This window comes from Rhinatrema bivittatum, chromosome 3 (genome assembly GCF_901001135.1).
Source record: "Rhinatrema bivittatum chromosome 3, aRhiBiv1.1, whole genome shotgun sequence".
In the NCBI taxonomy this organism is placed as follows: Eukaryota; Metazoa; Chordata; class Amphibia; order Gymnophiona; family Rhinatrematidae; genus Rhinatrema; species Rhinatrema bivittatum.
Genome location: NC_042617.1, coordinates 70,758,871 through 70,772,840, shown reverse-complemented (window position 1 = coordinate 70,772,840; position 13,970 = coordinate 70,758,871). Strand labels below are relative to the sequence as shown.

Sequence of the window (13,970 nt, the reverse complement as noted above, 5' to 3'; positions counted from 1 at the left end):
AATTATATACATATGTACATGTTAGTTTTTACAAGGGCGTTCATCAATGCAATCAGAATAATTAGCAGGGGAAAGTAGTAGGGGAGGGGAATGGGGATTATATTCACAGAGGGTGGAAGGAGGGGAGCGTAAGTAGAAAGGGCAAGAGTCAGTCGGGAGGTCATGTCGCATCTTTGGAGGGAGTCAATTCGTTAGTCCGGGTACGCTAGTTTGAACAGCCATGTTTTAAGATTGTGCTTGAATTTTTTGTGGCAAGGTTCCTGGCGTAGTTGGGAAGGCATTTTATTCCAGTGGGCAGTGCCTGCAATGATGAATGATCGCTCTCTAAAGGTGGTGTGTTTCATGAGCTTAGGAGAGGGAGTCTGGAGTTTGGCCTGGTGAGGCGTTCTTGTGGGTCTTGTCGGAGTGTGAAGCAGGAGCTGTTCTGGGAACCATTGCATGTCATGGTTATGAATGGCTTTGTGTATGAGCGTAAAATAATTGTTAGTAAAGTTGTATACACAGAAATTTATGCACAACTGTTAACATTTGCATGTAGCTGAACGCTACTTATTACATCGGTCTTTGAGTTATGTTTGGATTTATACAACCACACAGAAAAAAAAGTGACATGATAGTAGCTCATGATCTATCTAATGTGTGGGTACTTGCCAGGTACTTGTGACTTGGATTGGCCACTATTGGAAACAGGATACTGGGCTTGATGGCATATCTTATGTTCAAGTTGTACTGCATCCCAGTAGTAAATGGTATTTGAATTTGTGTCCCAAGAATTTGCTTGATTTGCAATACTCTTAAGCGCTAGATCAAGCCTCTTATATATCTAATATAAAAATTGTTAGCTTGAGATTTCTTCATGGCTTCCTCCCACATTACATTTGATATTGTGGATGCTGATGCATATCACAGATTCAAATGTATGGAAGTTTATGCTTTATTATGATGATGAAGTGCATGCTGTTTTTAACTCTGACAATTGTCTAGGAATGGGAGATTCAAAGAGGTGTGGGTAGTGTATCAAGTGATAGGAGGGTTCTTCCTCCAAAGGGGATGGGCAGTTATAATGGTATATATATGGGAGTCTGTGAGAAATTTGGTTGGAGTAAGATGTCTTATTGGAAGTGCAAGGAGGACATCCCCAGTATGGGGCTCATCTTTGGGGGTGTGTGAATCTGCTGGAGAGACCTGTCAAGACTCTGGCACAGTGCACAAACCATCTGGAGGCAACAGATCCCCTAGTCAAGGAGGTATTATTTCTTTTTTTCTGGGGAAGTTTGCTGTCAGTGATTGGAAAGGAGAAGAGAGGTTTTCATGTCCTTCTTTTTTGAGCCTGAGAAGGATGCGGTTCATAGAAGGATTGGAAAAGTTTGCCAGATGGTGACTGAGATTTCATGGGTTGAGAGAGAGTAACTACATTGACTTTGTGGTGAACTGTCTAAAGTTTGGTTTTCCCCGTTTTTAAACATTTTAGACTGCTGATTTTTTTTTCTGCCATCTTCTGGACTGTGATTTTTTTAGACTTAAATTTCTTCTTGTTTTGGAACATAACTTGGGTGTGCACTGCTGTCTTTTTTTTTTTTTGGCATGCGACTCCCTTGGGGCCTTATAACATTTGCTATCCTCCACTGGATAAATCCTGATCTGGGGCTGTAGACCAGTTTTACCACTCCTCCAGGGCCCAAAGGTAACCCCCTGTGAAATGGTGATATTATTCAAAGAGTTGGTGATGTTTCAAATGGTGTATGTCTAAACATTAGCGGACCAACTATTTATATTTCTTAATATTTAATAGGTGATTGTCAGTGTTATACTAATCCTCCTGTTTAGGATCTTTTCTAGTTTTGCACAGCATTGAAATAATATTCTTTTTATCATTGGAGCTACCAGAAATAAATCAAAAGACATGATTGACCAAGTATGGCAATATTCTTTGTGACAGTCTAGTAATATCCTTGTAACAGCCTCAAGGGTATTCCACTGAGATTACATTTTTGAGTTCTTTATATAACTGAAAATGTTTCCATTGCTTTATAACCATTGAATGTGAGGAGGCATCCAGTGAGGAATGATATTTTCAAATTCACATAGGTCTGATTGCCTTGAAGAGTTGTAATGGTGCTCTATAAGCATTAGATTAGATACTTTTCTGATTTGTCATGCAGAACCAAAATTTCCAGCATTAAACTCAGTTGTATACATCTATATTTTAACTTTACAATTAGTTATTATTAAATCATTTAATTTTGGATAGTTGATAAACAGGCTTTTTAGCCTTTGAGTATAATGAAGTTAAAAAAAAGGTAAAGTAAATACAAATATATTTTTATTGCCATTTAAATCTCAAATTAACCTTCTCATAAATTAGTTGTTTACAATGAAAGGAATTCTAATTAATTCATATCACCTGAGCTGCTAATAAATGATCATCTTCTTATGTCCATTCATCAGTCATATTTTTTTCCACTCACAAATGTATTTCACTGCTGTTGAGTTGGCCTCAGCATGATAGACTGCATCATGCAGAGGCTGTTCTTGAAGAATGGGCAGCCCAAATGTGTGATTCTCTGCCTCTTGCCGAAATTGCAAGTCTCAAGTTTGGTAAAATATTCCCATTTCATCATGTTAGATCTTGAATTAGGTGTAGAGGCAATTTATAGCCTTCCAGGTGGTTCATTCATAGTCATCCTACTCTATAGGAAGCTGCTCATTTACCCTGATACTCATGCTAAAACCAAAATCTCCGTTACACTTGCTATATCTCATTGCTGGCATTCACAGGTATGATATTAAGTCTGTTGTTGCAAGAAAGTTCCTGCTTTCCTTTAGGTGTGTGTGTTTAATGTTTTTTTTGCCATGGTTTGATTGAACAGAGAGTGTCAAGTGTTCTGTACTGCTGCTTCTTTGGCTGGCCATAATCAGTGCATGTCTGACTGTGCTACTCCAGCAAGGATATGCAAACAGATTAATTGGTTTAAGTCTCTGATAATTCAGCAGCAGCCATTTAACACTCAGTTGATTTTTTATCACATTGGCAGAGCATTCCCATACCAGTCAAGCCTACTCAGCACAGGAGTGAAGTTTAATGACTTTTAATATTTTTTTACAGATTTGAAGGGAGTGAATTTTTACAGATGTGAAGGCTGTGGGAAAGAATATTTGAGGTTGATAGCATAGAAGTATGTCTTTATTAGGCATGTGATTTGAGTTGTAATTCACATATCAACTGACCTATTCCTTTTTTTTTTTCCAAATAAGTTTTTAATATATATAAGTAGGGGAAAAAACCATTATGTATACAATTTTTAGTAAAGAGAAAAACATTAGCAAAATAACTGTCATATAATCCTACCTTCCTCTTAAACTATCCCAGGGCAAAGGCACCTAGAAACAAAATCATAAACTAGAAGGAAAAAGGAAAAGGAGTTAAATAAAGAATTCCCAGTCCTCATCCCCCTCTCTGTTGAACTAAACAAGTCACTAGAAAAACTTATACTAGGTACCTAAATAAAACAGTGATAAAGAAGTAGAAGCTAGATTCAGAATAAATAAGGAATGGAGCCCAAATATTCCCCCAAATGACCCAGTTAATTTCTTAATTTGCATGTCATTTTCTCTATCCCAAACATTTGTATTCATTTCAATCTAGTTGGAGGTAAGGACTGTCTCCAAAATCTGGCTATCACACTTCTGGATCTAATAAACCTTTATACTAAATGTCTCGTTATCTTAGGAGCTTCCCACTTGATACCCTTCCTTAATAAAAACTCTGTGATCGCTTAAGTGACTTACACACCTGCAGTTCTGAAAACAGTTCTTTGCGTTTCATTCCAGAAAGCTTGTATAGATGAACAATTCTACCATAAATGAGTTGAATGACTCCAGCTATTGCAATTCCTCCAACACAATGAAGAGATGCTAGGGACCCATTTGTTAACTGTGGCATAAGAAATGTCTTTATTAGACTCTTTAGTTATGTGCTAAAAAAAAAAAAAAGTAAATGTATCTTCCCATCCTGCTGGCCAAATATTCTCCGTATCTTGTTGCCCCAAAGTCGAGAACATAATAGGTGTCATGCAGGGTCAGACCAAGGGTCTATTGAGCCCAGGATCCTGTCTCAGCTAGTGTCCAGTCCAAAAATTGGATCCAGTTTCTTGTTGCTCACTCCCAGGAGTAAGTGATGGGTTTCCTGGAATAACCTGGTTAATAACTGTTTATGGACATTTTCTTCCACGAACCTGTTCAGCCCTTTTAAACCTAGCTATGCTATTTTCCTTGACCATATCCTTCCTCAACAGATTCTATAGCTTGATTGTGCATTGACTTAAAAAAAACAAAACAAAAAAAAACCTTTCCCCAATTTGTTTTAAATCTGCTACCTGTTTGTTTCATGGAGTGTTCCCTAGCCCTAGTCTATTTGAAAAGGTAAATTACTGTTTACCCATTGTATCCTGCTAAAGATTTTATAAACTTCTATATTATCCTGTTTCATTGAAATTATAGAAACATAGAAATGACGGCAGAAGAAGACCAAACGGCCCATCCAGTCTGCCCAGCAAGCTTCACACTTTTTTTTTCTCATACTTATCTGTTTCTCTTAGCTCTTTGGTTCTATTTCCCTTCCACCCCCACCATTAATGTAGAGAGCAGTGATGGAGCTACATCCAAGTGAAATATCAAGCTTGATTAGTTAGGGGTAGTAACCGCCGCAATAAGCAAGCTACACCCATGCTTATTTGTTTTACCCAGACTATGTTATTCAGCCCTTATTGGTTGTTTTTCTTCTCCCCTGCCGTTGAAGCAGAGAGCTATGCTGGATATGCGTGAAGTATCAGTTTTTCTTCTCCCCTGCCGTTGAAGCAGAGAGCTATGCTGGATATGCGTGAAGTATCAGTTTTTCTTCTCCCCTGCCGTTGAAGCAGAGAGCTATGCTGGATATGCGTGAAGTATCAGTTTTTCTTCTCCCCTGCCGTTGAAGCAGAGAGCTATGCTGGATATGCATTGAAAGTGAAGTATCAGGCTTATTTGGTTTGGGGTAGTAACCGCCGTAACAAGTCAGCTACTCCCCGCTTTGTGAGTGCAAATCCTTTTGCACTCACAAAGCGATGATGATGATCTTTGAGAAACATGATGATGATGATCTTTGAGAAACATGCCTTGTCTTCTTCAGCCAAGTGAGTTTTAAAATGAATAATCAATTAAAATAAAAATAGGTAAACATTGAATGCTTGGGTTAATATGAGAGGCTGCCTATAGAAGAATTTCAGTGCTATTCTGCTATTATAGCTAGTACAAGAAGGAATGCTTTTATGCTATTACTTATGCAGTTCAGTGCTTTAACAAATTTCTTATTGCCCACATGGTTTGCCGCAGAATGTCATTTATGTGCTTGTGCAGGTGTAGACATGATGATAACTTTATCCTTTGGTTATTTTGTGTCTCATCTGTTTTTGAAATTTGTTTGCACTCAGATTCTGGCTATTAATAGAGGGGAAAATCAGAAGATCCTGACAATGAAGGTCAACATTCCCGACAGGGTGAAGGATGAATTCTGTAGGTGGTGTGTTAATCAAAGGTCTGTATATTTTTGTAAATAATTTTTTTTTCTAAAGACCTGTGTAATGAAATGCATTTTAAATGTGTTGTTTCTTTTAAAGTTTAAACAAATAATTTCTATAGTTTTGATAAACCTGAATTTTTTTGTAGTTTTTCATGATATCTTTTTTTTATAATATATTGGAGAGTGTAATTCTAACTCTTCTTTGATTCATTTTTTTATTTTATTAAATGTTCATGCATACAGAAAAAGCAGTATATTTAATAAATGCAAACCCAGAAATTAAAGTAAGCGTGAATCGCTCTTGAATTCCATGAGGTAACAAAAGAACCATAGAAACATAGAAATGACTGCAGAAAAGGACCAAACGGACCATCCAGTCTGCCCAGCAAGCTTATGGTAGCATCAGCCACGCCATACAGGTGTCCTCTATAATAGTAGCATCAGGGGTGGCATCTGCCGTGGCATACAAGTTTCCCAAACCATTAAAGTCAGGGCCCTTGTTGGTTACTGGCTGAGTCCAATTCCCCGTTATCTCTTATCTTTTGCCATTGAAGCAGAGAGCAATGTTGGAGTTACATCACAATTTTAAAGCTTATTGGTTAAGGTTAGTAACAGTCACATCAGCAAGTTACTCCCATGCTTATTTGTTTTCCCAGTCCGTAAAATTCAATGTCCTTGTTAGTTGCTACCAAAACTAATTTGCCTTTTCCTCTTTTCCCCCTGCCGTTAAAGCAGAGAGCAATAATGAGTTGCATCAATAGTATAAAGGCTTATTGGTTAAGGGTAGTAACCATCACACCAGCAAGTTACCCCCATGTGCTCTTTTCCTCATTTCCACCCGCTAACCTTTAGGGATACAAAGTGTTTATCCTATGCCCCTTTGAAATCTTTCACCATTTTTGTTTTCACTACTTCCTCCAGAAGGGCATTTCAGGCGTGAAGAAATATTTTCTGACATTGGTTCTGTGTCGTCCTCCCTGGAGTTTCATTTCATAACCCCTAGTTTTACTGATTTCTTTCTAACGGGGAAGGTTTGTCGAATGTGCATCATTAAAACATTTCAGATACCTGAAGGTCTGTATCATTTCTCCCCTGCACCTCCTGTCAAACGCTTTATCAGCATCCAGGCAGAGAGCTGCTCCATGGAGTTAATTTCCCCACTATATGAATTATGTTGAACAATCTTCTAGAATTAGCTATGGAGGTTCTACCTTTTATAAAACTGGTTTGATCAGGATATAAACTGTTCAATCTGAAGTTGCAATATCTTATCTAACATTTTTATATCTGAATTTATCAAGGATATTGGCCTATACGAACCACAAAGTAAGGGATCCTTACCTGGTTTAGGAATCAAAGCTTTATGAGCAACCAACAAGTTCCCAGGAGAAAAAGCAGGAGTCTTCATAAAATTAAAAAGTTCTTGTAAAGGAGGGACCAGCTCCCTTTCAAAACTTCTGTAATATTCTAAAGGGAAACCATCTGGACTTGGACGTTTTCCTGCTGCCAAAGACTGTAAAGCCTGTTTGATCTCAAAAACTGTAATTGACCTCTCCAACTGGGCCTTGGTCTCATCAGGAATCTGAGACATTTGCACGGAGCTTAAAAAACTTTTGATATCATCCACTGAGGGTGCTTCATAAGTTCTGTACAAGTGCTGATAAAAAGAAAAAAAAAGCTTAAATTTCTGCACTATTTGCATGTTTGAAAAAGATCCGCTGAGGCTCTTTGTAAGGCACTAATAACAGATGAAGAGGTCTTAGGATTAATTAGTTTCACAAGTAAGGAGCTAGGTTTATTACCCTGTTCATAGTATTTTTGCTTAGATAACCTAAAACTTCTTTCTACTAAAGGAGATTGAACTTTGATTAGCTCATCTCTAGCAAGTTGTAAAGCCTTGTAAGTCTTAAGGGAAAAATCTAGCTTATGTTGACGTTCTAATTTATAATCAACTGAGTCAGTTCACATTGTTTAGCTAGATATTGTTTCTGTTTATAACTAGCAAAAGATATAATTTGACCTCGCAATACCACTTTTAGAGTTTCCCAATGTAGCCTAGGGTTATAAGCCTCTATCTGATGGTGAAATTGAAAGTCTGTGATGGCTTTTTTCACCACGTCCACAAAATCTTGATTCTGAAGAAGGGAGAGATTTAAGTGCCACCGGCTCTTAACAATCTACAGAGAGCAGAACTGGATAAATGAGAGAGTAAGATGTCACTGTCACATCTTACTGTGACAGTAAGCATTTAGAGGAACTACATAGAAAAAAGTCTATTCTATAAGTATGATGTCAGGGAAAGTAATAAGTGTAGTCACTACTGCTGGGAAAGTGCTCTCTCCACCCATCATGGTGATTGTAGAACTGTATGTTTTGTAAAGCAGCTGGAATCGGCATCGTGGAGGCAGAGGAATGAGATCTATCCAATTTAATATTAAGGCACAGATTTGAATTTCCCCCATAATGGCATTGACTGTGGGATAAAAGGACTTTGAGGAATTTTTTGAAAGATTTTTATAGAGTATAAGTTAGGGCCATAAACATTAACTAATAGGGTCACACCGTAAATAATGCCCTCAACAATTACAAATCTGCCTTCAGGATCACGAAAAGTTCTGGTAATAGAAATAGGAAGGGATTTATGAAATAGAATACAGGTTCCCCTACTTGTGGAGTATGAAGAACCACTACTTTACCCGCCCAACCATGTTCTAACTTAAGATGTTCTGAAGGTGTCATATATGTTTCTTGAAAGAATATTATGTTAGAGCCAAGCTTTTTGAGGTGTTGTAATGTTCTGGTCTTCTTAATGGGATTGGAGAGACTTCTAAGGGATATACACTCAGTGTGTTAGAAAGGAACATTGCATTCATTAGAGAAATATTGAAAAATTACCTTAAGTGTTGAAAGCGCTTCCAAGACATTCCAGGTAATCAGCCAGACATTAAAAATTAGTTTGTGCATGGAAATCTAAACATTAGGTTGCACATCTTTTTTAATTAACAGAACTCCCCCATACAACATAAAGGAATAGAAACTGGTATATAGTAACCATGGTAATGTTCCTAGGAAAAGAAAAATATATCCTCCTGAACCCGACCAACCCCCCAACCACTAGAATCCCCACTGAATCAGTTTACCAATAACCCAAACCCAAAGCGTATGCTCATCTGAATAGGGTCTGAAGACAAACACAGAGTTTTCTCAATGATACCACCCTCCCCCCCCAAATATGAAACAGATCCCCTCTCTGTAAGAATAACCCTCTCTTTGGTAAGCTCTACCCATCAAACATATACTATCACCATTATCGCTCCCAAATATCCACAATGAATTATACAGCAAAATGATCAAAAAACCTTTCAAAAAAAGTCTGCAAAAATCATGCATACAATGTAAAAGTTAAATGGAGAAAAACCCTAAAAAACTTTGAGCTGCAAACTGTAAAAAAGCATTCCAAAGAGTACATATAAAAGAAAATGAATGGTATTGAAGAAAAATAAATGCATGCTAAGAAATCAGCCCCATATAGCCACACCTAGTACGAGGCCACATTGGGGCATGTAACAATGCCTGCTGCGAAACACAAAGTCCAATGAAGCACTTAGAGGATCGATAAAGCAAAAAATTGTCCAATAGTACAAAAAGGGGCCAGAATAAACCAGTAGTGTGAAAAGTAAAAATTCAAAGAAAAAGAAAAAGGGGTAAGAGAGAATGTAATCCCAGGGGTTTCAAACTATCAAGTTGTAGAATTGCATTGTCCACTGCAAGCAGGCACTCCTGCCCGATTCCATCCAGCAAAAGAAAAAAATCTAATGCAAGCTATGTAGAGAGGTGATCAACTTTGTCATCAGCAATCAGTGATCCCAGTAGAATCAACTTTGATATGCTTCCACTTCTTTAGGAGATTGAAAAATTTGATTCTGTCCTGCACCAACAAGCTGCAGTTTGGCCAGATATTGCATTGCATGTTGAAGATCTCTTTCCCTCAACTTACGTTTTACTTCATTAAAGCTTTGACATTGTTTTTGAACTGCCACAGAGAGGTCAGGGAAAATGAAAACTCTCTTCCCTTGAAAAAGAAGTTCTTTCTTCATTCTGGCTGAGTTCAGGGCACGTTGCTTATTGGCGAAATTATGGAGGCGAACAATGATTTCTTGCGGTCTCCCTTGAGGGCCAAGTAAAGGTGCCAGCGATCGGTGCGCCCTGTCAATCTTATTTCTACCTGCTTTAGCCTCAAAGCCTAGCAAGTCTGGCAGCCATTTTGAAGCGAAGGCTGCAGCATCATACTCTTCTGAGGCCTAGGTAAGCCAACAATCCAAATGTTATTACAATGGCTGCAATTCTACAAATCCTCCGCCTTCTCTTCCAAAATTGTCACAGATGTTTCCAATTTATCTGTTTTCTATCCATAAGAAATGTTAGCTTGTTCCAGTTCTTGCATCTATAAATCTACTCCGTCTAAGTGCTTTTCATGATCCTTTTCCGAAGCTACCAAATCCACGTCCTTGTGCACAATAATAGTTAGCTTGGTGTCGATGTTCTTGGTAATTTTATCTGAAAAAATTTCTAAATATTTTTTGAGAACATCGCCTGAAGCCAGGAATACTAGCGAATCACTGGCTTCCATCACCCAACATTGAGTCCTCAGTGTCAGCGTTTTGGTAGGAGGTTGGATTTTCTTTCAAAATGTTCGGTTTAAGTGCTTTATCCGCACACATTTTAGGAATGGAATGCCTCTGAGAGTCTTTGCCACTCATCACGAGTTTTGAAGATTAAATATAAAGAAATGAAAGGATTTATAAGGGAATTGAGTCGAGCAAATCAAGCCTGTGTCTACTTGGAGCATCACGTGATACCCCCCAGGGTACAAATTATATTGCAATGATGGGGAGGAGCAACTTGGTGGGGGGGAGGGGTGGCGCTTTATGTCCAGGATGGCATAGAATTCAAAAGAACAAGGATCCTGCAAGAAACAAATGCACAATAGAATCTTTATGGGGAGAAATCCCATGTGTGTTGAGGAAAAGTATGGCGAAAGGCATATACTACCATACATATAGCCAAAATAATGAGACTGGCGATGAAATGCTAAGAGAAATCAGGGAAATTAACCAATTTGGCAGTGCAGTAATGAGAGATTTCAATTTCCCCAATATTGACTGGGTAAATGTAGCATCAGGATATGCTAGAGAGATGGAATAATTATTCCTGGATGGAATAAATGACAGCTTTATGGAGCAATTGGTTCAGGAACTGACGAGAGAAGGAGCTATTTTAGATCTAATTCTTAGTGGAGCGCAGGATTTGGTGAAAGAGCTAATGGTGGTGGAGCTGCTTGGCAGTAGAGATCATAATATGATAAAATTTGAATTAATGACTGGAAGGGGGACAGTAAGTAAATCCATGGCTCTAGCACTAAACTTTCAAAAGGGAAACTTTGATAAAGTGACAAAAATAGGAAAAACTGAAAGGCGCAGCTACAAAGGTTGAGTATACAACAGATGTGGATGTTGTTAAAATAAATAAATAAATAAATAAACAAAACAAAAAAACCCCCATCTTAGAAGCGCAGTCTAGATGTATTCCACCCATTAATAAAGGTAGAAGAAAGACCAAACGATTGCTGGTATGGTTAAAAAGTGAGGTGAAAGAGGATGTTTTAGCCAAAAAATCTTCCTTCAAAAATGTGTTTTATGCTAAACAAAGTTTTTATATGTTTTGATTATTTTTAAAATGTAAACTGATATGAAATTTTATGAATACCGGTATAAAAAAAGTGTACAAATAATTCCAATTTTTATGTATTTCATTTAAGATCCATCTGAAGAAAATAGGAAAAAACATAAGCATTGGCAAGGTAAATGCAAAAAATTGATGACAGGTTAAAAGAGAATTTGAAAGGAAGTTGGCCTTAGAAGCAAAAATTCACAATAAAAACTTTAAAAAATATATCCGAAGCAGGAAGCCTGCGAAGGAGTTGGTTAGACCGTTGGATGATCAAGGGGTTAAAGGGGCACTTAGGGAAGATAAGGCCATCACAGAAAGACTAAATTAATTCTTTGCTTTGGTGTTTTTCTGAGGCGGATGTTGGGGAGATACCTATTCTGGAGACTGTTTTCAAGGGTGGTGATTCAGATGAACTGACCAAAATCATGGTGAACTTGGAAGATATAGTAGGCCAGATTGAGAAACTGAAGGGTAATAAATCACTTGGACTGGATGGTATACATCCCAGGGTTCTGAAAGAACTCAAAAATGAAATTTCAGACCTATAACAAGTAATTTGTTAACATCATTAAAATCACCCGTTGTACCCGAAGACTGGAAGGTAGCCACTGCAACCCTGATATTTAAAAAGAGCTCCATAGATGTTCTGGGAAACTATAGATCGGAAAGCCTGACTTCCATGCTGGGAAAAATCTTGGAAACTATTATAAAGAATAAAATCACAGAACATATAGCTAGACATGATTTAATGGGACACAGCCAGCATGGATTTAGTCTTGTCTCACAAACTTACATTTTTTTTTTTTTTGAAGGGGTGAATAAGCATGTGGATAATGAGAAATGTTAGATGTGGTGTATTTGGATTTTCAGAAGGCGTTTGACAAATTCACTCATGAGAGGCTTCTATGAAAACTAAAAAGTCATGGGATAGGAGGAGATGTCCTTTTGTGGATTGCAAACTGGTTAAAAGACAGGAAACAAAGATTAAGATTAAATGGTCTGTTTTCATAGTGGAAAAGGTAAACAGAGAGCCTCAGGATCTGTATTTGGACCGGTGCTTTTTAATATATTTATAAATTATCTGGAAAGAGGTATGTCAAGTGAGGTGATCATATTTGCAGATGACGCAAAATTGTTCAGAGTAGTTAAATCACAAGCAGATTATGATGAATTACAGGAGGATCTTGTGACATTGGAAGATTGGGCGACCATATGGCAGATGAAATATAAACTGGACAAGTGCAAGTTTATGCATATAGAGAAAAATAGCCCATGCAGTGGCTATACAATGTTAGAGTCCATTTTAGGAGTTACCACCCAGGAAATAGATTTGGGCATATAGTTGATATTAACTTGAAATCGTCAGCTCGGTGTGCTGTGGAGGTCAAAAAAGCAAACAGAATGTTAGGAATTATTAGGAAGAGACTGGCAAATAAAACGGAGGATGTCTTAATGCCTCTGTTTTATTCCATGGTTAGACTGCACCTTGAATATTGTATGCAGTTCTAGAGTCCTCATATCAAAAGAGATATTGTTGCACTGGAGAAAGTACAGAGAAGGGCGACCAAAATGATAAAGGACATGGAAAGACTAAAGTGGTAAGGGCTGTTCATGTTGGAGAAGAGATGGCTGAGGGGGAATATGGATATAGATCTTCAAAATTATGAATGTACTTGAGCAGGTAAATGTGAAATGGTTATTTATTCTTTTGGACAATAGAAGGACTAGCGGGTACTCCATGAAGTTAACAAGTAGCACGATTAATACAAATCAGAGAAAATTCTTTTTCACTCATTGCATAGTTAAACTCTGGAATTCATTGTTAGAGGATGTGGTTAAGGCAGTTAGTGTAATTGGGTTTAAAAAAAGTTTGAATAAGTTCCTGGAGAAGTCCATAAACTACTATTAATAGGGAATAGCTACTGCTTGTTGTTGGCATTATTAGCATGGAATCTATTTAATGTTTGGTTAGTTGCCAGGTACTTGGGTCTTGGATTGGCCACTGTTGGTGGATCTTTGATGTGACCTAGTATGGCATATCTTATGTTCTTATGTAAACAATTATAGAAAGTATTTTTCCAGTCAGTGCATTATCAAGTTGTGGAATCTGTTGATAGAGGATGTGATCAAGATGACTAGCACAGTTGGTTTAAAAAGGTTTGGACAAGTTCCTGAAGGAAAAGTCTATAACTCATTATTTGCCAGCTAAGTTAAGCAAGCTATTGATATCCCAGGATCTACTTTATATGATCTGCCAAGGTACTTGCGTCCTGGATTGGCCACTGTCTGAGAGAGGATGATGGACTCGATAGATGTTGATCTCACGTAGTATGGCAATTCTTAGGTGTCTATAGAAATATCTGCAGATATCCAGGAGTTCCAAGATGGTAGCTGTTAGGAACTCTAGCTTAATTTCAAACTTGATATTCTGCTTTAAATTAGGATTCCTAAGATTATAGTAAAGTTTGACCATTTCCAAGTATTGTTCCTAGTCTTAGCTTACCAAATTCTCCTTTCAGCAGCTATGGTGAAAAGGAAGGGAAACCTGAGGATATTCATCTCTGAACCTCTCCAGGCCCTTCTAGCACCTTGGATCATTTTGTGCTTTGGATGAGAGTACCCCTGGCTGAGTCCTTGAATTGGGGTGGGGGGTAGAATTCTGCCTTCATGAGGCTTGGAAACA

At 37.8% G+C, this 13,970-nt stretch overlaps 1 protein-coding gene across 3 annotated transcripts in view; it reads left to right on the top strand.

The window, feature by feature from the left end:
- The window catches only part of SRBD1 (S1 RNA binding domain 1), a 593,419-nt gene that overhangs the window by 159,573 nt on the left and 419,876 nt on the right, over window positions 1-13,970 (top strand). For all 3 annotated transcript variants that reach the window (XM_029593347.1, XM_029593346.1, XM_029593348.1), the window contains one exon: window positions 5,469-5,572. In XM_029593347.1, the coding sequence (XP_029449207.1) occupies window positions 5,469-5,572 (104 nt within the window). The remainder of the gene's footprint in view (window positions 1-5,468; window positions 5,573-13,970) is intronic.